The sequence below is a fragment of the Carcharodon carcharias genome, unplaced genomic scaffold (genome assembly GCF_017639515.1).
Source record: "Carcharodon carcharias isolate sCarCar2 unplaced genomic scaffold, sCarCar2.pri scaffold_1004_ctg1, whole genome shotgun sequence".
Classification (NCBI taxonomy): domain Eukaryota; kingdom Metazoa; phylum Chordata; class Chondrichthyes; order Lamniformes; family Lamnidae; genus Carcharodon; species Carcharodon carcharias.
Window position 1 is genome coordinate 4,465 of NW_024470896.1, and position 26,880 is coordinate 31,344.

Here is a 26,880-nt window from a genome sequence, read left to right on the forward strand (position 1 = left end):
CCTGTTCCTATGTTCTTACACCCAGTTTCATAGATGCAGGAAGTTAAATTGAGTGAGAAGCGAGCAGAGGAAACATTAGAAAATACCTATAGAAAATTATCTTGACAGGATGCAAAAGAATCTTCTGTAGTTGGTGCTGATAATCAAAGTATATTATTGTCAATAGGAGTTAGTTAAGCTGGGATTGATCAAAGGTTACAGTAAACAATGTCTGTAACGTTGCCAGTGCCATGAATGAACCAACTGTACATGCACCTGGTCACAGGTAAAAATCTAGGTTGGAAGGAGTGATTAATATTTTGAAATTCTGCACAAATGGCTTAGGGTCTGGGAGAAATTCAGAGTTTTTTCTTCAGTTTTATATTAGATTGATTGCCTTCTTGGAGGAGATTGAGTGATCTGGGAACATCTTACATGGTCTGCAGCAGTAATGGACTTGATAAGCTGAGTGCCCTTCACACATTGTGTATTCTTTTATCTCTCTGTATTCACCTTTAAGTTTCCCAGCAGTAAATTCCTTTGAGGAGATGATCTGATCCATATCTGAACGAATTATCCCCTCCAGTTCCTTGTTAGATCCTTTGCACTCATCTTGTAGGTTCTGAAATCCGTCAGCAAGCTGGTTTTGTACTAAATTGTAAGCATCTTCCACAATCTGAAAAACACCATTATATTTCTAGGAATTTGTATGAAAGCATACTCATTATATGATCATAAAAATATCAAGGCCGGGGGGGCGGTGGTGGGGTTGGACTTAGCATTTGTCAATATGTGGATTCAAATAGTTCAATGTGTAGGACTAAAGTATATTTAGATCCTGGCATGCAATCTCTCCCATAAGACATGTAGATAACTCACACTACTATGTTGCCAGGGATCACACATATACATTGCACTGATAGCAGCCTCGAGTGGGATTCGCGTTCCAGCTGTGATTTCACGCCAGTGTGAAACAGATTTCTGCCCTTCATGCTGAATTCTAGCCCCCCCCCACCCCACCTGCTGCCAACGGGACTGGCGACTCTGCCCATAGAATCATTATAGCATAGAAGGAGGCCATTCAGCCCACCAAGTCCAGGCTAACTCTCTATCCCCTTAGCCCTGCAAGTATATTTCCCTCAAAGTGCCTATCCAATTTCCTTTTGAAATCACTGACTGTCTCTGCTTCCACCACCACCCTCAAACAGTGAGTTCCAAATCATTACCATAAAAAAAGTTCTTCCTCACACCCCCAATGTCTCTCTTGCCTAGAACCTTAAATCTGTGTCCTTGTACTATCAGCTACTGGGAACAGCTTTTCTTTGTCTACCTTATATAAACCTGTCATAATCTTGTACACCTCCATCATATCTCTTCTCAATCTCCTTTGCTCCAAGGAGAACAACCCTGGCTCTCCAACCTATCCTTGTAACTAAATTCTCTCATTGCTGGAATCATTCTTGTAAATCTCTGCATCCTCTCAAGGACCTTCACATCCTTTCTAAAATGTGGTGACCAGAACTGGATGCAATTCTCTGGTTGTGGCCTAACCACAGCTGTATGAAGGTTCAGCATGCTTTCCTTGCTTTTGCTCAAGATCCCATATGATTTGCTAACCATTCTCTCAATATAAACTGCCACCTTCAAAGATCGATGCACATGTACCCCCAGATCCTTTTGTCACAGTACATTCTTCAGAATTGTGCCATTAAGTATATATTAATTCTCCCTATCTCTTCTGCCAAAAGGCAAAACCCCACACTTCTCTGTATTAAATTCCATCTGCTACTTTTCTGCTCATTCTGCTAGCCCATCTATACCCTGCTTACTGTCAGTAACTCTTACAAGCTTGTTATCACTGACAAATTTTTAACTTTTACTCCACACCATTAATATATATATCATAAAATACAACGGTCCCAACATCAGCCTCTGGTGACGACCATCATTCAGTCCGAAAAACAATTCGCTGGCTGGAATTTTCCGGCCCCAGTGGCATCGGGCATCATGGCAGGTGGGGAAAGGAACAATGTGGTGAGAAGCCAAAAATCGGTTTCATGTCGCCAGGAACATCAGTTTAATAGATTTGCATCTAATTATAAGCCCTGTTCGCCGGAATCATCTACCCACGCTGGACCATTCTGGCACATTTGCCTGATTGTACGCCGATGTGTTCCACAAATGTACATAAGCGACGTGTACCTGGCAAGCTACAGTTTGCTCGGGGCTTCAAGGTTTGTTTGCATACTTTGCTTTGGGCAGCACTTGTGGTCATCAGTGCCAGGCTTCGCAGGCAGCACCACATCACTTTTAGGGGGGCTCATGGGTAGGTCTCTACTTACCAGACCAGCTGTAAGGGCGGGGGGTGGCTTTTCAATGACTGCAGGGCTAGGGTTTGCTTAGGAAAGAGGGAGAAGTGGCCTCAGGCAAGGGAATCGGAGGGGGGGCTGCACTCTCCTTGGCTTTTTGGGTCATGTCTGCACCAGAAAAGTCTTGGGCTGCAAGCACTAAGAAGTGTGCGTGCGGCTGCAGTTTAAATATGGCGCCCTGCAATGAGGAAGCGATGAGGTAACGGCATGGTAGGCAAAACGGATGCTGCCTGCCAGCATGGTGGTGTGTTTCCTGTGGCTGCATAATTAATGAAGTGGGAATGGGACGATACAGCGCAAAAAACCCGCCATTGCAGCCAGCGGTAAAACAACTTCTTTCCCGCCCGCTACCACACTTTGTGCAAATCTGAGACGATTCCACCCGGTGTTTTTTCTCCTTAAGACAATTTTTCTCTCCAAGCTGACAATATTACATCAACCTCAATTTTGCTAACCAGCCTTTTACAAGGCATTTTGTCAAAAACTTTCTTAAAATCCTCTAGACAAATATCAAAATTGATATTTGTCTATATGACAAAAAAATCCCTTGCATTCCCTTTATCAAGCTTCTCTATTACTTCATCAAAATATTCAATTAGATTAATCAAACTGGAAACGTCTGTCTTTTACAAATATGCACTTGCTTTCATTAATTAACTCAAATCTCTCCAAGTGCATATTCATTTTTTCCTTGATTATTGTTTCTAAAACTTGATGCTAAACTGACCAGCCTGTACTTACTAGGAATGATCTTACACCTTTTCTTGCATAAGTATGTCACATTTGCCAATTCTCTGGTACCTCCCCCATACCTAGGGAAAATTGGAAGATTATAGCAAGCTCTTCCTCTATCTCTACTCCTCATTTCCCTGAGCAACTTTGGATGCAAGCCAATTGGGCCAGACGACTTACCTAATCTAAACGTCAACTGCCTTTCCAGTCCATCTTGCCTATTAATTTTCACTCCATTCTTTATTTCTATTGTCCAACCAATATTACCATGCTGCCACTCTTTCATACCTCTGTGATTTTCCTGCAGATTTGCTCCTCTATCTCTCACTATTTGGAGACTTTTGGAAGTCCCCCAGTAGTGTGATAATACCCTATTCTTCTCAACTCAAATGAAGTGGCTTCTCTCCTTGTCCCCTCAAGGACATCCTCAATACTACAATGTCTTTCTTAATCAGTACAGCAACCTGACCTCACCACCCTACCGACCCTGCCATCCTACCCGCCCAACCGCCTACCAACCTACCCACCCTACCATCTACCCTCCCTACCAACTTACCATCCTACCAACCTACCATCCTACCCACCCTACCATCTTACCAACCACCACCCTACCAACCACCACCCTACCGCCCTACAAAACCTACCACCCTACCACCCTACCAGCTACCAACCTACCCACCCTATACACACAACCACCTACCACCCACCTATACCCACCCTACCACCTACCACCCTACCCTCCCTACCACCTACCAATCTACTCACTCTACCCACCCTACCACCTAACAACCTTACACCCACCACCCTACCAACCTACCACTCACCTACCCTACCAACCCTACCAACCTATCCCTACCATTGTACCACCTACCAACTTAACACCCTGCCATCCTAACCACTCTATCACCTGCCACCATACCTAGCTGGCACCCTATCCACCCTACCATTATATCCACCATGCCATTCTACCCAGCTGGCATCCTACCCACATACTTCACTCATGCTCATTCACCAACACATGAAAAGCTATTTAAATGTCCCAAAGCTTTTCAGTGTATTAATGAATAAAGACTTCCAAAAATACAGCAGCAAGTGCCATAAAAAGTGGGTGTGGCCTGGTTTTCCCCTTTGAGGAATGCTCTGCAGAAGTCCGGGCCAGAAATGCAGAGCTGCATTCGGTGAGAAAATAGGAGTGGAGTGGAAAATAGGAGTGGAGTGATTGCCATTCCTTGCAAGATTTGGCCCAAAGGTGCAGGAAGTTCATGGGTCACTTTTACATTGGCAGTCATTTAGGTTGGATTTTATGAATTCAGTTTCTGAATGCCTGCTCCCTACATTTACACTGTCAAATGCAGCTCGCTAATCCAGGCAGCAAAGTCTTGGAACTATTTTCAGCTGTTGTTCAGTTGGTAACACTCTCACCTTTGAGTCACAAGGTTGTGGGTTCAAGTCTCACTCCAGGGACGTAAACACAAAACCCATGCTGTCATTCCAGTGCAGTACTGAGGGGGTTCTGCACTGTTGGAGGTACTGCCTTTCAGATGAGATGTTATGCTGAGGCCCTGTCTGCTTTCTTAGGTGGACATAAAAAATCACAAATACTATTTTGAAGAGATGCAGGTGTGGTCCCTGGCCAATATTTATCCCTGAAGAAACATCACAAAAATATATTATACGGTCGCTATCACACTACCATTTGTGGGCTCTTGCTGTGCGCAAATTGGCTACCATGTCTACATTACAACAGTGACTACATTTCATTAGCTGTAAAGTGCTTTAGGTGCATTTCATTAGGTGTAAAGTGCATTAGCTGTAAAGTCCTGTAGTCATAAAAGAGACTAAAAAATGAAAGTCTTTTTTTCCTTTTGGGATTTATGATTCTGCCGTCAGTAAAAAGAGAGTTCGGTTTGGTAGTTGATTTACTGCCCACCCAGAACCAACTCAATGGAGCTGAGTGCCCAAATGGTGTTTGCAGCTCAGTGATTAATGTAAATGAGGGCAGGGCTACATATTGGCTAGGGACTTCATCCGCCTGCTGCCTGCCCATTCCCTGTCTGTGGTTACAATTGACTTTGGTGCCCTTGATTGTTAAAATCTCACCCTCTGTGGAAAAATAAACTGTAACTTTAAAGATGTAGCTGAAGGTTTGCTATTTTGATTGTGTATAGTCTATGTTTGCACCATGTTGCTATCATTGTACATTTAAGAAGCTCCCAGTTTTGCAAAGGAGAAATGAGTTAGGTACATACGCTGAACCAGGCCTTTCTCTTTTCGTTCTTCTTGCCCTTCATTTTCGGCAAGATGTCACTTTGCAGGGAAGGTAACAGTTCTTCCATCACCAGGTTGCTTAGAATCTAAAAGAGGAAACCACAAATGTATAGTTCAATTGACAATTTTGTTCACATTTTTGTTGTTTATTCCAGGACATGAACCAGTAGCAGGGCCTACAAAACTGCACAAGGGAAGGTGCACCAGACTTCATTCATTTAAATTACAGATATTTAGAAACAAGTGGTCTCAAAATCCTAATGGTAGTGAGCCTGCAGGTGGTGCTGTGAGCACAATGTTGTGTAACTATTTAATCCACTTAATGTTACCTGATGGGCTTTAATTGTCATTGTCCCTATTATTTCAAAAATAATTTTCTAAATTGCTTTCCACATTGCAGCTGATTTTTATTGCGCACCCCCCACAGGAAACATAGTGATGCACTCTTGTGGATAAAGAAACAGTGCTTTTGTACACAGAACATGAGTCACTCTTGGTTAAACTCAGTGAATCCATGCTCTCCTGCTGTAAAGTCAACACTCTCCATGACAGTCACAGTGGAGGATGATTTTTCACAGGATCAGATCTATCGCTTCAACCTGAACTTGTATTCCCTGACCTTCATTGAAACTGTTCAGACATTGCATCATCATCGGTGAATTCCTGGATCTTTCCAAACACATTGATAGTCAGATTATCGTATAAATGAACTACACCTGGTGCAAATTAGGCCAACCCAGCCATTTCAAACATACTTGCCTACCTCTGCTGCCCCCTCCACCTCATTCCACTGAGCCCTATGTGCAGGCCTGGGCATTTTCGTCACTCACTCTGCTGACTGTAAATTGCCATCCCAACTTGCTCAGCACCTCTGCACCTGAATATAGTCACATCATACTTGTTCACCCCACCACCCAATTTGTACAAATCCATTCTGATGCTGAGATCTTCCCCCAACCTAGATTGAAATTCCGTCCTGATATGTCAACCCTCTCATTCTTCTGGGACTGAAATCAAGTTCCACATATTCAACCCTCCCATCAATTTCATATAAAGGAGGGTATAAAATCAGCCAGTGATCCTTTTCTTGATCACTTTCCAATTGGAATGGGCACAGGTGTCAGTCAATCCTTGATCCCAGGGAATGCCTGCTGCTGGCCACTTAAAAGTGCTTGATTAGCATTTAATATGATAGGCCCTTCCCACTCAGCGCTTTTACTGGCTCTACAGCTGGCGGGCAAAGAACCTGAATTCAATTCTGCCCATTGAGTGTATAATTGAATTGGAAGTAAGTTACTCATGGTGTTCCACAAGGATCTGTGCTGGGACCTTAACTATTCGCTATATTTATTTATGACTTAGATTACAAACAAACTAGAGAGCCAAGTTTGCCCAAGTTTGTTAGTGTTATAGTAAGTCATGTAGATGGGAACATACAGCTAACAGGGATATTGATAAATGAAGTGTGTGGGAAAAACTGTGGCAGATGGATCTCCCACTCCCACCCTGAGAGCTGCTGGCCAATCAAAGGCTGGCAGCTCTCCACTGCAGGCACGCTACTGGGAGCGGTGTTAGCTGCCGGTAATGACCCAGATCAACGAGGGGTCCAGGCTGCAGGTGAGTGAGGGTGGGGTGGGTGAGGGTCGCAGGGAGGGGTGTCACTGGGTGCAGGGAGGGGGCTGTTGGAAGAAAGGACAGGTGGTTGGTTCTCTGCAGAACCATGACCCCCACCTCCCCTTCCTGGTGCTGAGTCCCTTGATTGGGCACTGCGCCTGGCAATGTCAGACCCCTCCCCCACCCCGGGAGTCCACAAGCAAACAGGACAGGGTTTGCATTTCAGGCTCCTGCATGGCAACTGCCCCTGCCATTGCTGTTGAATATCAGCAGTGATGGGATGAGGCCCTAAAGTGGGGATTCATTTCCCACTTAAGCCCTTTAATTGGCATTGTGTCAGGAAGGCCATCTACAAGCCTGGACTTGCTTGGCCTAAATAGCCAAGTGGTTATGGTACTGGGTTTGTAACCGCAAGATCAAGAGTTCAAATCTCACAATGGCAAACAATGTAACTTCATCTGAAACAGATGGAAATGTGTTTGTACTCGAAAGAGTTACTAGCATTTATAGGCTTGGCCTAAATAGCCAAGTGGTTATGGTACTGGGTTTGTAACCCTAAGATCAAGAGTTCAAATCTCACAATGGCAAACTATGAAACAATGTAACTTCATCTGAAACAGATGGAAACAGGTTTACTCAAAAAAAAAGAGTATCAAGAGTTCAAATCTCACAATGGCAAACTATGTAACTCCATCTGAAACAGATGGAAATGGGTTTGTACTCGAAAGAGTTACAGAGTACACTCAAAATTTTGGCTTGGCCTAAATAGCCAAGTGGTTATGGTACTGGGTTTGTAACCCCAAGATCAAGAGTTCAAATCTCACAATGGCAAACTATGAAACAATGTAATTTTGGCTTGGCCTAAATAGCTAAGTGCTTATGGTACTGGGTTTGTAATCCCAAGATCAAGAGTTCATTTTCTTAACGATCTCGTGGAGGTAATTGTGGATTCAGTTGGTTTCCTGATACTGAGGAGAGAAGGTGTGTGGTGTTGGTGTTGCTGCTCCTCAGTGTTTCAACTGTTTCAGCTGCTGCCTTTGGGGTTGTTGCTTCTGCTGTGTGCTGCTGCTGCTCCTGCACTTGAGGGTGTTTGCTGCTGCTGCTGCCCCTGCACTTGAGGGTGTTTGCTGCTGCTGCTGGACCTGCACTTGAAGGTGTTTGCTGCTGCTGCTGGACCTGCCCGTGTGGAGCAAAAGGAGAGAGAGGGAGAGAAGAAGAACAGCTTCTGTTGCTACAGGACAGGAAGGCCAGGAGGCCAGGACTGTGTCTGAAAACAACATCCTAGGTGGGTGTCCAACATTATTGTTTGTGTAAGGTGGGGGCAATAAAGGACTGTGTTTTGTAGGGGGAGGAAAGAAGACTGCAGGAAGGTTTGGGGAAGGAAGAGAGGGGGGTGTGTGGTTAAAACCACCATTCTGCTACCCCCCCCCGCCCCACCCAGCCCTTTCCCAGTAAGGCCAGCGGTGGCTGGTGAAGACATCGCCTCCCCCTGCAAGAAGATCATCACACCCCACCCAACATCCACCTTTCACTGGAGACACCCACCTGGACTCTTCCCTTTTCCCTCCTGTGCCTCCCTGTCCTTCACTCCTCTCCCTCCTCTCCTCTCCTGTACAAAAGGGGGAGGTTATTACTACCTCCCTCCCTAGGGAGGAACATTGTATATTTAATAAAAAAAAAAATATATATATTAAAAAATATATATAATTTAAAAAAAAAAATGGCCAATCCTTCCCAGGGTGGGCGTGGCTCTGGCCTTAAAGCCAGTTCAACATCTCCTGTGGCCGGGCCCTCGAGGGCTAATGTGGAGGCGGCTTTGTCACCGGTGGCAGGGCCTACAAAAAAGACTTATGCGGGGGTGGTTGCTTCTGCAGCTCCTGCTGCTCCCGCTGCCCTGTCGCCATTCCGTCTCCTCACCAGGGCCCTCGGGGTAAAATGCTACGCTCACCCTGAGATGACTATTGAGGCCTGCGTTAAGGCTATGGCTGGGGTTGTCGGCCCCTCAGCCATTGTCGCGGCCTCAAAGATGTATGGGAGGGCCATCTTTTTCTTGAGGTCCGAGCGGGCGGTGCAACTCGCCCTGCAGAAGGGGCTCACTGTGGGCGGGACTTTTCTGGCGGTGGATCCCCTTGAGGCCACCGCCCAGAAGATTGTTATTTCAAATGTCCCGCCCTTTATACCATGTGGGCTCCTCCTCCCCCACCTTAATAAGCTGGGGGAGGTCAGGTCGGGGGTTGCACCAGTCCCGCTCGGCCTCAAAGACTCGGCCCTCCGCCACGTGTACTCCTTCCGGCGCCAAGTTTTCGTCCGCTTGGCCCGGGAGGAGTGCCTGGAGGGAGCCTTCTCAGTTAATTTTGAGGGGACCGCCTATCGGGTCTTCTGGACCTCGGAGGGTGTGCGGTGCCATGCCTGTAAGGAGGTGGGGCACGTAAGAAAGAACTGCCCCGCCTCCAAGGCCACGAGCCCCACCCAAGCGGCCGCGGCTGGCACCGCCCCTCCTCCCCCCGCCACCACTCCATCTCCCTCCCCGCAAGGGGAAGCGACCCCGGCAGCAGCTGCCATCTCGGCTGCCGGTGAGGTGGGGGGAGAGCCCCCGCGCCGTAAGAAGGCGCGGAGGAAGACCCGAAATTTGGAGGCGGCCCCTGAAACGCCCCAAACCCCCCAAACACATGGAAAAACCGGCTCGGGGGAAAAAACATCATCCGGCCCCGGCGTCATGTCCGCGTGTGCTCCCGGGTCCGTGGGCGCTAAGGCGCCAAGTGCTGGGCCCGGCGTCGTCCCTGCGCGTGCTCCCGGGGCCAGCGGGGAAAAGACGCGGGACCCCGAGCCGGGGAAACAAACATCAAAAACCCAGAGGGTGGAGTGTCCGGGAGGGCTGGACAAGGAGGAGGGGGCCTCGGAAATGGAGGTCTCCCTAGCCCCCAGCCTGACCCGGAAGAGACGTCACGCTTCGGAGGAGGAAGTGGGCGACGCCCAAACTGAAGAAGTTGGGCGTGTCCCTTCCCCTGATGAAGAGGTGGTGGCGTCTCCACCCAGTAAAACCTCGCTCTACCCTCTGGGGGAACCCGAAACTCCTACCCCTACCACTGTTCCCCCTACCAGTCTGCTGCAGTCCCCTGAACAGGACCCCTCGGGGGTCACTGAGGGCACCTCCCTTGAGGTGGTGTCCATCTCCAGTGCACTTAACACCCCTGAGGTACCTTCTGGCTCGTCGGGGGACTGCAACTTTGAAAATTTAAAAAATATAAATGCGTCATTGGGTGGCGGCGAAAAGGAGGGCCTTCCCGCTCCCTCCCAAACCTTGACACCGGGCGTCCTATGTTTAGGTCAGGAGCTTGTCCTGAGCTCCCCGGACGACCCGGTGCCGGGAGGAGAGCGGGCATCAGAACTGCCGCTGCCCTCTGGCCCAAAAAGTTTAGAGGAGACCAGAGAGGACCCCTCTGGCCTTGATCCTGGGGGTGGGATCGAGGCACAGATAGAGCCAGCTGGCAGCTCCGAATCAGCCCCCGTACTCAATGTGGGGGAGGGGTCGGAAGCTGGAGGCGACGACCCGGAGGAGGACGAGGTGTCGGTGGTGAGCGTTGGGGATTACGCGGAGTCGCTCTCAAGCGAGGCGGTGGATCCCCTGGTGCCCTCTACTGACTCCCCCCTCATCCCCCCAAGGGAACTCCGGGACTTTTTGTCGGGGCACCGCGGTCGCCGAGACAGGGTTCAGTTGGCCTTGGACCGGTGGCATTCGTTTCCGCTGGTGTTCTGGTCCACTCGCGAGGCTCTCAAGTCTCCTGAGTTGGATAGGAACGCGCGGCGGAGGGTCCAAACGTTTCTCGCTGGGCTCCTGAAGGAGAGGAAGGACTAAAAAGTCCTCTTCTTCTTTTTAAATGACTTAAGGTGAAGGTTTGATGTACCTTTGACAATGAAGACCACTATAGCCAGCCTCAACATCCGCGGCAGCAGGGGCGCACAGCGCAGGTTCCAGAACTTCTCGGTCCTCAGGGACGGGAAGTATGCGTTGTGCTTCCTGCAAGAAACCCATACCGTTCCGGGAGACGAAGCCACGTGGCTCCTGGAATGGCGAGGGGGGGTCTACATGAGTCACCTAGCCTCCAATTCTGGCGGGGTGGCTATCTTGTTGGCCCCGCATTTTCAGCCGGAGATCTTGGGGGTCAAGGAGCCGGTGCCAGGCCGGTTGCTGCACCTGACTGTGCGTCTGGGGGGGGCGGTGCTTCACTTTGTGAATGTGTACGCTCCCCTGGGCACGCAGCAGCAAGCGAGCTTCTTTGAAGAAGTGTCCACTCATCTTGGCTCCATCGACGCTGGCGAGTGCATCGTCCTCGGGGGGGATTTCAATTGCACCCTCGGGGTCCGGGACCGTCACGGTACCCCGCACTGCACGCGAGGTGTGAGTAAGTTGCGGGACCTGGTCAGGTCCTTCGACTTAGTGGACGTCTGGCGAAATCTCCATCCTGACTCCAGCGTGTTCACCTTTGTGTCACCTGGAGTCGGAGCGTCCAGACTCGACCGCCTTTACGTTTCGAAGGCGTACGTGTCCTGCGTTCCGGCTGCTTCTATACAGCAGGTTCCGTGCACGGACCACCGTCTGGTGTGGGCGGAGCTCACTTCGTTCTGCGCTCGGACGGGGTCCGCGTACTGGCATTTTAATAACCTGTTGTTGGAAGACCAGCGGTTCCTGGACTCGTTCCGTCGCTTCTGGGCCGGCTGGAGAAGGAAGCGGGGAGGCTTCCCCTCCTTGAGGCTATGGTGGGACGTGGGCAAGACTCACGTCCGCGTTTTCTGTCAAGAGTACGCGAAGGGGTCGACAAAGAGACGCAAATCCAGGGTCGAGGAGTTGGAGAAGGAGGTGCTCGACCTGGAGGCACGTCTCCGTCAGCCCGACGCGGACCCGGCCCTGCGGTCGGTGTACGATGAGAGGAAGGGCGCGCTGCGGGACCTGCAACTGGTCGGGTCTCGGGGCGCGTTCGTGAGGTCGCGGATCTGTTTCCTTAAGGAGATGGACCGTGGCTCTCCCTTCTTCTACTCACTGGAAAAAAGGCATGGGGTCCGTAAGCAGCTCTTTACGCTGCTGGCCGACGACGGATCCCTTGTCTCGGATCCGGAGGGCATCAGGGCCATTGCCCGAGATTACTACACTGCCCTGTTCTCTCCAGATCCGTCCAGTGAGGAAGCTTGCAGAGTTTTGTGGGAGGACCTGCCGCAGGTCGGCCCGGAGTGCGCCGGAAAGCTCGACTCCCCTATAAGTCTGGGGGAGCTGACCGGCGCACTCGACGGTCTTTCTAGGGGCAAAACCCCGGGACTAGACGGGCTGACCGTGGAGTTCTTCAGGGCGTTCTGGGACGTCTTGGGGAGCGACTTCGCGGGGGTCCTGGGGGAGAGCATTGCTACCGGGGAGATGCCCCTTTCGTGGCGCAGGGCCGTGATTGCCCTGCTGCCGAAGAAGGGGGATCTCCGCCTTCTTAAAAACTGGCGCCCGGTCTCCCTCCTCAGCACGGACTACAAAATCTTCGCCCGAGCCATGTCTTCTCGGCTCGGCACCGTGCTGGACCACATGATCCACCCTGACCAGTCCTACACCGTCCCGGACCGAAGCATTTATGATAACATCCATCTGGTCCGGGACATCATCCACCATTCCCAGAGGGCTGGTCTGTCGAGCGCCTTCCTGTCTCTCGATCAGGAGAAGGCGTTCGACAGGGTGGATCACGAATACTTACTCGGAACTCTGCGAGCTTTCGGGTTCGGGACGCATTTTGTCGCCCGGATCCGACTTCTGTACACCGCCGCGGAGTGTCTAGTGAAGGTTAACGGGTCCCTGACGGCGCCCCTTCGCTTTGGGAGAGGGGTACGTCAGGGCTGCCCCCTGTCTGGCCAGTTGTATTCTATCTGCGTGGAGCCTTTCCTGCGCCTCTTGCGGAGGAGGTTGTCGGGATTGGTTCTGCGCGGGCCGGGCATCGGGGTGGTCCTTTCGGCTTACGCCGATGACGTGCTCCTTATGTTTAGTGACCCGGCTGACCTGCGGAGGATGCGCGAGTGCCAGGAGGTCTACTCTGCCGCTTCTTCTGCCAGGATCAACTGGGGTAAATGTTCTGGACTCCTGGTCGGTCAGTGGCAGATGGATCCCCTACCCGAGGAGCTCAGGCCTTTCACCTGGAGCAGGACCAGCCTCCTCTACCTGGGGGTCCATCTCTGCCCCGCTGAGGAATCCTGGCCGGCAAACTGGCAGGAACTGGAGACGAAAGTCACCGCTCGCCTGCGGCGCTGGACAGGACTGCTCCGAGTGCTATCTTACCGAGGTCGAGTTCTGGTCATAAACCAGCTGATCGCCGCCATGTTGTGGTATCGGCTGGTCACTTTGACCCCTCCCCCGGACTTTGTCACAAGAATCCAGAGATTGTTAGTCGACTTCTTCTGGGACAAAAGATTGCACTGGGTCGCTGCCGAGGTTCTGAGTCTCCCGCTTAGGGAGGGTGGTCAGGCGCTAGTGTGCCTACGCACACAGGTGGCGACTTTCTGCCTTCAGACCCTGCAGCGATACCTCTACGTCGAGCCTCCTCCTAGATGGTGTGCCCTGATGACGTATTTCCTCCGTCAGGTGCACGGCCTGAATTATGACGTGCAGCTCCTGTTTATAGAACAGCTGGGCCTCGGTGGCTCCTTGCAGGCGTTGCCCGTCTTTTACCAGGACCTGATCAAAGTCTGGAAAGTGGTCGCCTCGCAACGCAGCTCTCCCCCGTCAGGAGTAGCGGCTATCGTCAGAGAGCCGCTGCTCAGGAATCCGCCCCTCCGTCCTTTTCAGTGGTTGGCGGAGAGGAGGGCTGTGGCCGCAGGGGTGACCAGAATCGGGGACGTGCTGGGTGGCGGAGGACTGGGCTGGATGCTCCCGCAGGAGTTGGCGCGACGCGCGTCTGTGAGTGTCCAGGTCGCAGCCGATGCCATCCAAGACCTGAGAACGGTCGTGCTCGGACCCGACGTTATTTTGGGTCTTGAGGCGGCCCAGGTGCGCGGTGGTCTTCCGTCTGAGCGTTCCCCTGTTCGGACGGAATTCCACATTGGCCCCAAGCCCCGAACCCTCCCTCGGGTGCTGGTGCCCCGCAATATGAGCCGCCTCGGGGACATGCCCTCTGTGCCTTTTGGCACGGCAAAGAGGAGCTTTTTGTACGGACTGCTGCTGCACACCTTCCATTTTCTCGCCCTTGTCCGTCGACCGGACACGCCCTGGCGTGCCTTGTTGCCGTCCGGCGGCGGAAGCCCCCGATGGGAGGCCCTCTACGGAGGTGTCCTCCCCCTTTCTATCGGAGACCTGGGTTGGAGGGTGTTGCATGCAGCAGTCCCTTATAATAAGAGGATGCATTGGTTCGCGGACTCTCAGGACACGTGCCCTTTTTGCGGTCTTGTGGAGCCCGTGGACCATGTATACATAGGGTGTTGTAGGCTGCACTCCCTTTTTAGTTATTTGAAAAACCTTTTATTGATGTTTTGTTTGCACTTCAGCCCCACGCTCCTGATCTATGGGCATCCGGTGCGGAAGGGGGTCGGGAAGGAGGAGGACCTCCTCGTGAACCTGCTCCTGGGCCTGGCCAAGTTGGCCATTTACAGGTCCAGGCAGCGGGCGATCGACGGGGGAGTCCCGCCCGATTGTTTGTCCCTCTTCCGCGGCTACGTTCGCTGCCGGATGTCCCTGGAGAAGGAGCACGCGGTGTCTGCTGGCACTCTCGAGGCCTTCCGTGCTCGGTGGGCACCGCGGGGACTGGGGTGCTTTGTTGACCCCTTTAATCACATTTTGATTTAAAGTTTGTAAGTTTCCTTTAAAACTTTGTTCTTGGTTTTACAGCTGACCTGAATTAGGGGCTGTGCCTGATTTATCCCAATTTTGTTGATTTGGTTTTCATTTAAAAGATTATCAAGAGTTCATTTTCTTAACGATCTCGTGGAGGTAATTGTGGATTCAGTTGGTTTCCTGATACTGAGGAGAGAAGGTGTGTGGTGTTGGTGTTGCTGCTCCTCAGTGTTTCAACTGTTTCTGCTGCTGCCTTTGGGGTTGTTGCTTCTGCTGTGTGCTGCTGCTGCTTCTGCTGCTGCTCCTCCAGTGCTGCCAAAGGAGAGAGAGGGAGAGAAGAGAACAGTTGCTACTGTTGCTACAGGACAGGAAGGCCAGGAGGCCAGGACTGAGTTAAAAAAACAACATCCTAGGTGGGTGTCTGAACTGTGTATTTTTGTTTAAGGTGGGGGCAATTAAGGACTGTGTTTTTGTAGGGGGAGGCAAGAAGACTGCCAGAGGAGTTGGGGAAGGAAGAGCGGGAGGGTGTGTGTGTGTGCTGAAACCATCTTTCTGCCACCCCTCCCCCCAACCCAGCCCTTTTCCCAGTAAGGCCAGCAATAGCTGGTGAAGACATCGCCTCCCCCTGCCTGAAGAACATCAGGCCCCCACCCACCGTCCATCCACCATCGAGGACACCCACCAGGACTTTTCCCTCTTTCCCTCCTGTGCCTCCCTGTCTTTTACTCCTCTCCCTCCTCTCCTCTCCTGCCTAAAAGAGGGGAGGTTGTTTCTACCTCTCTCCCCCACCCCCTTTCCTCCCTATATTTCTAAAAAAAAAGGAAAAAACAAAATGGCCAATCCTTCCCGGGGTGGGCTTGGCTCTGGCCCTAAGGCCAATTCACCATCACCTGTGGCCGGGCCCTCGAGGCCTAATGTGGAGGCGGTTTTGTCACCGGTGGCAGGGCCTCAGAAAAAGAAAACTTATGCGGGGGTGGTTGCTTCTGCGGCTCCAGCTGCTCCCGCTGCCCTGTCACCTTTCCGCCTCCTGACCAGGGCCCTTGGGGTAAAGAGCTATGCTCACCCTGAAATGACAATAGAGGCCTGCGTAAAGGCTATGGCTGGGGTCGTCGGCCCCTCAGCCATTGTCGCGGCCTCTAAAATGTATGGGAAGGCCATATTCTTCTTGAGGTCCGAGCGGGCGGTGCACCTCGCCCTGCAAAAAGGACTCACTGTGGGCGGGACTTTTCTGGCGGTGGACCCCCTTGAGGCCACCGCCCAGAGAATTATTATTTCGAACATCCCGCCTTTTCTATCCAGTGAGCTCCTCCTCCCCCACCTTAATAAATTGGGGGAGGTCAGGTCGGGGGTTGCACCAATCCCGCTCGGCCTCAAAGACTCGGCCCTCCGCCATGTGTACTCCTTCCGGCGCCAAGTATTTGTCCGCTTGGCCCAGGAGGAGTGCCTGGAGGGGGCCTTCGTTATCAATTTTGAGGGGACCGCCTATGGGGTCTTCTGGACCGTGGAGGGCGTGCGGTGCCATGCTTGTAAGGAGGCGGGGCACGTGAGGAAGAACTGCCCCGCCTCCAAGGCTACGAGCCCCACCCAAGCGGCCACGGCTGGCACCGCCCCTCCTCCCCCCGCCACCACTCCATCTCCCTCCCCGCAAGGGGAAGCGACGCCGGCGGCCACTGCCATCTCGGCTGCCGGTGAGGCGGGGGGAGAGCCCCCACGCCGTAAGAAGGCGCAGAGGAAGACCCGCAACCTGGAGGCGGCCCCTGAAACGCCCCAAAACCCCCAAACACCTGCAAGCACCGGCTCGGGGGAAAAGACAACATCCGGCCCCGGCGTCGTGTCCGCGTGTGCTCCCGGGCCCGTGGGTGCTAAGGCGCCGAGTGCTGGGCCCGGCGTCGTCCCTGCGCGTGCTCCCGGGGCCGGCGGGGAAGGGACGCGGGACCCCGAGCCGGGGTACCTAACACCCAAAACCCAGAGGGTGGAGTGTCCGGGAGGGCTGGACAAGGAGGAGGGGGCCTCGGAAATGGAGGTCTCCCTGGCCCCCAGCCTGACCCGGAAGAGACGTCACGCTTCGGAGGAGGAGGTGGGTGATGCCCAAACTGAAGAAGTTGGGTGTGTCCCTTCCCCCGATGAAGAGGTGGTGGCGTCTCCACCAAGTAAAATCTCGCCCTGTCCTCTGGGGGAACTCAAAACCCCTGCACCGACTCCCACCACTATTACCCCTGTCAACCTGCTGCAGTCCCCTGAACAGGGCCCCTCGGGGGTCACTGAAGGCACCTCCCTTGAGGTGGTGCCCGACTCAGAGACCCTCGATACCCCCGAGGTACCTTCTGGCTCATCGGGGGACTGCAACTTTCAAAATTTAAAAAATGTCAACGGGTCATTGGGTGGCGGCGAAAAGGAAGGCCTTCCCGCTCCCTCCCAAACCTTAGCACCGGGCGTCCTAGTTTTAGGTCAGGAGCTTGTCCTGAGCTCCCCGGACGACCCGGTGCCGGGAGGAGAGCGGGCATCAGAACTGCCGCTGCCCTCTGACCCAAAACGTTTAGAGGAGACCAGAGAGGACCCCTCTGGCCTTGGTCCTGGGGGTGGGATCGAGGTACAGGTGGGGCCAGCTGGCAGCTCCGAATCAGCCCCCGTACTCAATGCGGGGGAGGGGTCGGAAGCTGGAGGCGACGACCTGGAGGAGGACGGGGTGTCCGTGGTGAGCGCTGGAGATTACGCTGAGTCGCTCTCAAGCGAGGCGGTGGATCCCCTGGTGCCCTCCACTGACTCCCCCCTCATCCCCCCAAGGGAACTCCGGGACTTTTTGGCGAGTCATTGCGGTCGCCGAGACAGGGTTCAGTTGGCCTTGGACCGGTGGCATTCTTTTCCGCTGGTGTTCTGGTCCACTCGCGAGGCTCTCAAGTCTCCTGAGTTGGATAGGAACGCGCGGCGGAGGGTCCAAACGTTTCTCGCTGGGCTCCTGAAGGAGAGGAAGGACTAAAAAGTCCTCTTCTTCTTTTTAATGACTTAAGGTGAAGGTTTGATGTACCTTTGACAATGAAGACGACTATAGCCAGCCTCAACATCCGCGGCAGCAGGGCCGCACAGCGCAGGTTCCAGAACTTCTCGGTCCTCAGGGACGGGAAGTACGCGTTGTGCTTCCTGCAAGAAACCCATACCGTTCCGGGAGACGAAGCCACGTGGCTCCTGGAGTGGCGAGGGGGGGTCTACATGAGTCACCTAGCCTCCAATTCTGGCGGGGTGGCTATCTTGTTGGCCCCGCATTTTCAGCCGGAGATCTTGGGGGTCAAGGAGCCAGTGCCAGGCCGGTTGCTGCACCTGACTGTGCGTCTGGGGGGGGCGGTGCTTCACTTTGTGAATGTGTACGCTCCCCTGGGCACGCAGCAGCAAGCGAGCTTCTTTGAAGAAGTGTCCACTCATCTCGGCTCCATCGACGCTGGCGAGTGCATCGTCCTCGGGGGGGATTTCAATTGCACCCTCGGGGTCCGGGACCGTCACGGTACCCCGCACTGCACGCGAGGTGTGAGTAAGTTGCGGGACCTGGTCAGGTCCTTCGACTTAGTGGACGTCTGGCGAAATCTCCATCCTGACTCCAGCGTGTTCACCTTTGTGTCACCTGGAGTCGGAGCGTCCAGACTCGACCGCCTTTACGTTTCGAAGGCGTACGTGTCCTGCGTTCCGGCTGCTTCTATACGGCAGGTTCCGTGCACGGACCACCGTCTGGTGTGGGCGGAGCTCACTTCGTTCTGCGCTCGGACGGGGTCCGCGTACTGGCATTTTAATAACCTGTTGTTGGAAGACCAGCGGTTCCTGGACTCGTTCCGTCGCTTCTGGGCCGGCTGGAGAAGGAAGCGGAGAGGCTTCCCCTCCTTGAGGCTATGGTGGGACGTGGGCAAGACTCACGTCCGCGTTTTCTGTCAAGAGTACGCGAAGGGGTCGACAAAGAGACGCAAATCCAGGGTCGAGGAGTTGGAGAAGGAGGTGCTCGACCTGGAGGCACGTCTCCGTCAGCCCGACGCGGACCCGGCCCTGCGGTCGGTGTACGATGAGAAGAAGGGCGCGCTGCGGGACCTGCAACTGGTCGGGTCTCGGGGCGCGTTCGTGAGGTCGCGGATCTGTTTCCTTAAGGAGATGGACCGTGGCTCTCCCTTCTTCTACTCACTGGAAAAAAGGCACGGGGTCCGTAAGCAGCTCTTTACGCTGCTGGCTGACGACGGATCCCTTGTCTCGGATCCGGAGGGCATCAGGGCCATTGCCCGAGATTACTACACTGCCCTGTTCTCTCCGGATCCGTCCAGTGAGGAAGCTTGCAGAGTTTTGTGGGAGGACCTGCCGCAGGTCGGCCCGGAGTGCGCCGGAAAGCTCGACTCCCCTATAAGTCTGGGGGAGCTGACCGGCGCACTCGACGGTCTTTCTAGGGGCAAAACCCCGGGACTAGACGGGCTGACCGTGGAGTTCTTCAGGGCGTTCTGGGACGTCTTGGGGAGCGACTTCGCGGGGGTCCTGGGGGAGTGCATTGCTACCGGGGAGATGCCCCTTTCGTGGCGCAGGGCCGTGATTGCCCTGCTACCGAAGAAGGGGGATCTCCGCCTTCTTCAAAACTGGCGCCCGGTCTCCCTCCTCAGCACGGACTACAAAATCTTCGCCCGAGCCATGTCTTCTCGGCTCGGCACCGTGCTGGACCACATGATCCACCCTGACCAGTCCTACACCGTCCCGGACCGAACCATTTATGATAACATCCATCTGGTCCGGGACATCATCCACCATTCCCAGAGGGCTGGTCTGTCGAGCGCCTTCCTGTCTCTCGATCAGGAGAAGGCGTTCGACAGGGTGGATCACGAATACTTACTCGGAACTCTGCGAGCTTTCGGGTTCGGGACGCATTTTGTCGCCCGGATCCGACTTCTGTACACTGCCGCGGAGTGTCTAGTGAAGGTTAACGGGTCCCTGACGGCGCCCCTTCGCTTTGGGAGAGGGGTACGTCAGGGCTGCCCCCTGTCTGGCCAGTTGTATTCTATTTGCTTGGAGCCTTTCCTGCGCCTCTTGCGGAGGAGGTTGTCGGGATTGGTTCTGCGCGGGCCGGGCATCGGGGTGGTCCTTTCGGCTTACGCCGATGACGTGCTCCTTATGTTTAGTGACCCGGCTGACCTGCGGAGGATGCGCGAGTGCCAGGAGGTCTACTCTGCCGCTTCTTCTGCCAGGATCAACTGGGGTAAATGTTCTGGACTCCTGGTCGGTCAGTGGCAGATGGATCCCCTACCCGAGGAGCTCAGGCCTTTCACCTGGAGCAGGACCAGCCTCCTCTACCTGGGTGTCCATCTCTGCCCCGCTGAGGAATCCTGGCCGGCAAACTGGCAGGAACTGGAGACGAAAGTCACCGCTCGCCTGCGGCGCTGGACAGGACTGCTCCGAGTGCTATCTTACCGGGGTCGAGTTCTGGTCATAAACCAGCTGATCGCCGCCATGTTGTGGTATCGGCTGGTCACTTTGACCCCTCCCCCGGACTTTGTCACAAGAATCCAGAGATTGTTAGTCGACTTCTTCTGGGACAAAAGATTGCACTGGGTCGCTGCCGAGGTTCTGAGTCTCCCGCTTAGGGAGGGTGGTCAGGCGCTAGTGTGCCTACGCACACAGGTGGCGACTTTCCGCCTTCAGACCCTGCAGCGATACCTCTACGTTGAGCCTCCTCCTAGATGGTGTGCCCTGATGACGTATTTCTTCCGTCAGGTGCACGGCCTGAATTATGACGTGCAGCTCCTGTTTATAGAACAGCTGGGCCTCGGTGGCTCCTTGCAGGCGTTGCCCGTCTTTTACCAGGACCTGATCAAAGTCTGGAAAGTGGTCGCCTCGCGACGCAGCTCTCCCCCGTCAGGAGTAGCGGCTATCGTCAGAGAGCCGCTGCTCAGGAATCCGTCCCTCCGTCCTTTTCAGTGGTTGGCGGAGAGGAGGGCTGTGGCCGCAGGGGTGACCAGGATCGGGGACGTGCTGGGTGGCGGAGGACTGGGCTGGATGCTCCCGCAGCAATTGGCGCGACGCGCGTCTGTGAGTGTCCAGGTCGCAGCCGATGCCATCCAAGACCTGAGAACGGTCGTGCTCGGACCCGACGTTATTTTGGGTCTTGAGGTGGCCCAGGTGCGCGGTGGTCTTCCGTCTGAGCGTTCCCCTGTTCGGACGGAATTCCACATTGGCCCCAAGCCCCGAACCCTCCCTCGGGCGCTGGTGCCCCGCAATATGAGCCGCCTCGGGGACATGCCCTCTGTGCCTTTTGGCACAGCAAAGAGGGGCTTTTTGTATGGACTGCTGCTGCACACCTTCCATTTTCTCGCCCTTGTCCGTCGACCGGACACGCCCTGGCGTGCCTTGTTGCCGTCCGGCGGCGGAGGCCCTCGATGGGAGGACCTCTACGGAGGTGTCCTCCCCCTTTCTATCGGGGACCTGGGTTGGAGGGTGTTGCATGCGGCAGTCCCTTATAATAAGAGGATGCATAGGTTCACGGACTCTCAGGACACATGCCCTTTTTGCGGTCTTGTGGAGTCCGTGGACCATGTATACATAGGGTGTTGTAGGCTGCACTCCCTTTTTAGTTATTTGAAAAACCTTTTATTGATGTTTTGTTTGCACTTCAGCCCCAGGCTCCTGATCTATGGGCACCCGGTGCGGAAGGGGGTCGGGAAGGAGGAGGACCTCCTCGTGAACCTGCTCCTGGGCCTGGCCAAGTTGGCCATTAACAGGTCCAGGCAGCGGGCGATCGACGGGGGAGTCCCGCCCGATTGTTTGTCCCTCTTCCGCGGCTACGTTCGCTGCCGGATGTCCCTGGAGAAGGAGCACGCGGTGTCTGCTGGCACTCTCGAGGCCTTCCATGCTCGGTGGGCACCGCGGGGACTGGGGTGTTTTGTTGACCCCTTTAATCACATTTTGATTTAAAGTTGTAAGTTTCCTTTAAACTTTGTTCTTGGTTTTACAGCTGACCTGAATTAGGGGCTGTGCCTGATTTATCCCAATTTTGTTGATTTGGTTTTCATTTAAAAGATTATCAAGAGTTCAAATCTCACAACGGCAAATTATGAAACAATGTAACTTCATCTGAAACAGATGGAAACGTGTTATTTAAAAGATTATCAAGAGTTCAAATCTCACAATGGCAAACTATGTAACTCCATCTAAAACAGATGGAAATGGGTTTGTACTCGAAAGAGTTACAGAGTACACTCAAAATTTTGGCTTGGCCTAAATAGCCAAGTGGTTATGGTACTGGGTTTGTAACCCCAAGATCAAGAGTTCAAATCTCACAATGGCAAACTATGAAACAATGTAACTTCATCTGAAACAGATGGAAACAGGTTTGTACTCGAAAGAGTTACTGCCCACACCATAAAACATTTGTTCTGTGCTCGGTGGGCACCGCGGGGACTGGGGTGTTTTGTTGACCCCTTTAAACACATTTGATTTAAAGTTTGTAAGGTTCCTTTAAATTTTGTCCTTGGTTTTACAGCTGACCTGAATTAGGGGCTGTGCCTGATTTATCCCAATCTTGTTGATTTGGTTTAATTGGTTTTAATTTTAAAAGATTATCAAGAGTTCAAATCTCACAATGGCAAACTATGAAACAATGTAACTTCATCTGAAAAAACAGATGGAAACGTGTTTGTACTCGAAAGAGTTACAAGCCCGGACTTAATTGGGGAAGAGGCGGAAAGGCTAATTGTCTTCCTGCCTCCAAATGCACCTCAGGGGAGGGTATTAAATTCATTATCCCTACCTTCTATCTTCTATCCAGTTCAATAATTTGCCTTCAATTCCATGAGCTTTAATTTTAGCTAACAGTCTTTTATGCTGTATCTTATCAAATGTCCTCTGGAAGTCCATAATAACCAACATCTATAGACACTCCCTTTCTACTACTTTAGTTAGTCCCTAAAAAAATTCAGTTAGGTTTGTTAAACATGACCTACCCTTTACTAACCCATTTTGTCACTCCCTATTCAGCTCAAATTTCTCCAAGTGCTCAGTCACTCTTTCCTTAATTACTGCCCACTGCAGATATTAGACTAACAGCTCTAAAATTTCCTGGGCCAGGATTTTCCCCTCAGCGATTGGGGGTGGGGCCCGTTCGCCGAGGGGAAAATGACACAGGATGACGTCGGGTGGAACCCCTGACATCATCCCAGTCCCTTTAAATATTCACGAAGGTGGGCGGATAGCAAAATCAGCTGTCCACCTGCTGACCTGTCAATGGCCAATTAAGGCCATTGACAGGATAATTAACTTTGTTAAAGACCCTGCCCGTCCAAGCTTAAGGCTAGCGGGCAGGCCAGGAGCCATGGCAGGCTCCAGATTATTCATGAAACTTCATCCACTGGCGGGATGAAGTTTTATGTCCGTTTTTAAAAAATTTAATAAATGTTATGTGTTTATTATTAACATGTCCCATCTCATGAGACATTGTCACATGAGGGAGACATGTTAATAATTTTAATATTTATCTATTTTTAGAGTTTACCTACCTCTCACGAATCTCCCTGAGACAGGACATTGCCTCAGGGAGCAGTGCGCTCTTTCACGCGCATGCTTGAAAGAGCACACTTTGACAGATGGGGAATCCCTCCACCCTCCACACAGGAAGGGCATAGTGTTTCCTAAACGTCAACTCTTTTCTTCACCGCCGATGCTGCCAGACCTGCTGAGTTTTTCCAGGTAATTCTGTTTTTGTTTTTGTTTTGGATTTCCAGCATCCGCAGTTTTTTTGTTTTTATCACAGTGTTTCCTGTCGGGCAGGCCGCTGGGCGGGCCTTTATTGGCCCGCCCACTCAAAATGGCAGCGGGCCCCATTTCACTGCTGAGCCGGTGGGGCCATGGAGGTAAGAATTCTGCCCCTGGTCTTTCTCTCACCTCTCACCTTTCATAAATAAAGGAGTTACATTTGCAATCCTCCAACTAAAGGGACAATTATTAACTCTCAAGAGCTTTGGATGATTATGGCTAAAGCATCTGCAATTTCCACACCTACTTCCTTTCAAAGCCAGAGATGGTAACCATCGAGGTCCTCGGGATTTGTCAGTCTTTAGCGCCATTATTTTTTCTAACATTGTTTTTGTGTTTACATTAATGTTTCTGAATTCCGGTCTTTGATTCAATATTAGTTTCTTTTGAAAAGACAAATACATTGTCCTCTTCGCTACTCTGAAGACTGAAACAAATGTCGGGATTTTGCTGCAAGTGTCGGGAACCTGACGTGGGGGCCATTTCTGGATCCTGATTCCAACTCAATTTTATGGGAAATGACCAATTAGTAGGTCACCTCCAAGTTATGCAATACGGGCAGGAGGGCCAATCAGGACCAAAATGTGAGGGAGGTCAGCAGTCTTCACTGTGGCTGCAGTGGAAGCGCAGCTGCAGGGACTGTGGCACAAGAGGAAGGACGAGGAGAGGCGAGGAGGAAGGGGTCGAAATGATTTCCTTAATGCCTAGCAGTCTCAATGGCAGCATGCTCAATGAGAGACTACTATAATGACTCTAAATGCCCTTCTCTACAGGCTTCCCGTGCTCTTCCAATTATTTACCACTCTCATAAAGCTGGAGCTCGTCCTCCCACTACACACTCGTGCTGGCGAGCCATGCAAACTGCAGGGATCCCAGACGCCTCTGGGAAAATTGGAAATTTGAAAATTGTCGTGGAAAATGCAGCCTGATTACCTAATCACCTGCCTTAATTGGCTTCTCATTGCTGCTGGGCAGGTAGCCATCAATACTGCGAAGCCACCCTCAGTTAAAGTGCAGAGACGTGGGAACACTTCACGGAGCAGGCGGGACATGTTTTTCTGCCACTTTCCTGGCCCCACCCTGAATCGACTCCAAAATGCTGGGAAAATTCCTGCTAAAGTAATTTTTGAATAAGTCTTCCTTATTTTCACTTAAAGTACCCACATTACTTCACTACACATTTTTTTCTAAATTGTCACAAAGGGGCTTAATCTTTGGCTTTTTGTATTTTAAGTCATTTAGCTGCTTAAGAAATGCTATTGAATGCTGATAGTCTCATTTAGTTTTAGTGCTAGGTTTACTGCTGTGCCTCTCTTTCCCTCCAACTCTCAAATCTCAACCCCCTGTGACTCCCCTCTTGATGGGGGCAGACAAGTGACAATCACAACCCCATTTGACAGCTTCTGAAGAAAGATGCCAAACTTTCTTTTGAGCCAATAACATTCCTGCCACAGAACAAGAATCCTTTGGCCCCCACATCCACATAACTGCTCAATCCCATCTTGAAGAAAGAGAGAAGCCTCACAATCAAACTAGCATCTGCTTCTTCTTGCTACACCATCATACTCTGTGAATGAAGCTAAGAGCAGAGGGAGACTTGGTCCAGGGTAATAGTAAAATGATTTGGACAGGGGCAGAACTGGAGAAGAGCAGCCCAATCTGGACTGGCATTAATACCAAGTGCCAACAAGCTGATTAGAGCCCCAGGATGCTGACTGGATCCCAAAATCCCAAATCCAGAGGGAATGATAGAGGAACAGAAGGTCAACAGTCGTGGAAGGATAGAGACAAAGAGAATGAAAAAGAGACAGATGAAGTGAGGTCCTAAGCTTTGGAATTCCTTCCCTAAACCATCATCTATCTCTCTCTCTTTTAAGCAACTCCTTAATTCCTATCCCTTGGACCAAGCTTTTGATCATCTGTCCTACTGGCTCCTTCTTTGGCTCGGTGACAGCGTTTATTGTCTGATTATGCTTGTGTGTAACTGAACAGAGGCAGGGTATACACATCCTTCATTATAGTGTATTTAGATAACCCCAGAATACTTGCAAATTTATTTACATGCTGTCCATTGTCAAAGTCATACTTGTAGATTGAAGAGGTGTACCACTCTCAGCCAGATGCTCTTGTACTCAGAATATTTTGCAGGAGATAAATAGCTACTAACTATTTTATTATTTCCAAACTTTTCCTAATGTGTTTTCATTCTTGCAGGCATATAAACAAAGCAGGAAACCATCCAGGAAAATATATAGTCTAGACACAAAAAATGAATAGTCTAGGGGGAAAAAGGATGAACATGATCTGGGAACATCAGTGGACGCAGAGAAGTTGCATTGGGCATGGTGTTAATGAGACCTGACTGCAGTGGTAATTATTCATTAAGGACTCACCAATGCTTCATTGCCATGATTCATTTCCCAGGACCCATAATGGCCTTTTTCTTGCCTGAAGAATTGAATAGCTTCTGAAAATGCTTGAACTTCAAACGAACTCTGTTTTGCAAATTCTGAATTACAAACAAAAGAAAGTTAACATGAATTACATTATCATTAAGATTTGTGACGAGTGTCTAGTCTGAAGCTATCTGGAACAGGAGGCAAGTAGAGAATGCTTCTCCATAGGCTGGCTAAGGGGTTGGGGGTGGAATTAGCAGGCAACTCACCTCAATGGCTCGATTACTACTTCTGGTTTCAGAGTACGTGGCCCTCTGAGTTGCATGAGTTCATTTAACTGTCCAACTATTCAGCAGCAGATAGAATGGGAGTTCTGGGGTCAGATGCAAGATGATACAAACAAATGAGGGAGAAATGCTAATTTTTTAAAAGAAATTCCAAGAATAGCTGAAGAAATTAAAATAGGGTCAAAATATTCTGCATGGTTTAAACAATACATTGCAATTATCCACTGAGCCACATCGGGAATGAATAATATTTATATTAAAATATATCTTCAGATTGTGGATAAGATTGTTGATGCACATTTACCTCATTTCAATTTGTTGCTGTTATTTTCCTAAATGACAGGTCAGCATGACATTTCCCAGTTAAAATCAAATAGTAAGAGAAATTGAATAGGATGCTCTACACACTCTAAGAGTGCTGAAATGAATGAAAATAAGACCACTCTGATTAAATGAGAGGCAAGTTGCCCACAGCTGTCACTAATTCCATGACATTGATGTGGTTAACACGGATCTAAGTGTAATTGCTCTCCACAGGCGTCTTGCTTTTATAGAGTTCATATGGGAGCATGCAATGTCATGATTACATTATCATATGTATTTGTTATTGAGTAAGCCTTTTTACATTGTGAAGCAGGAAACTGAAAGGACTCTGGTGGCACCATTCTCCCACAGTTACACTG

The 26,880-nt window shown here is 51.5% G+C and overlaps 1 protein-coding gene across 1 annotated transcript; it reads right to left on the minus strand.

Annotated features, from left to right (window-relative positions):
* Nucleotides 1-358: 358 nt before the first annotated feature.
* Nucleotides 359-26,024, minus strand: LOC121275118 (protein Niban 1-like). The gene is made up of 3 exons (XM_041182533.1): nucleotides 25,908-26,024; nucleotides 5,330-5,434; nucleotides 359-655 (listed from the first exon to the last, which is right to left on the minus strand). Exons 1-3 carry the CDS (start codon nucleotides 25,929-25,931, stop codon nucleotides 359-361), a joined length of 426 nt encoding a protein of 141 aa, XP_041038467.1. The 5' UTR covers nucleotides 25,932-26,024.
* Between the last annotated feature and the right edge of the window lie 856 nt (nucleotides 26,025-26,880).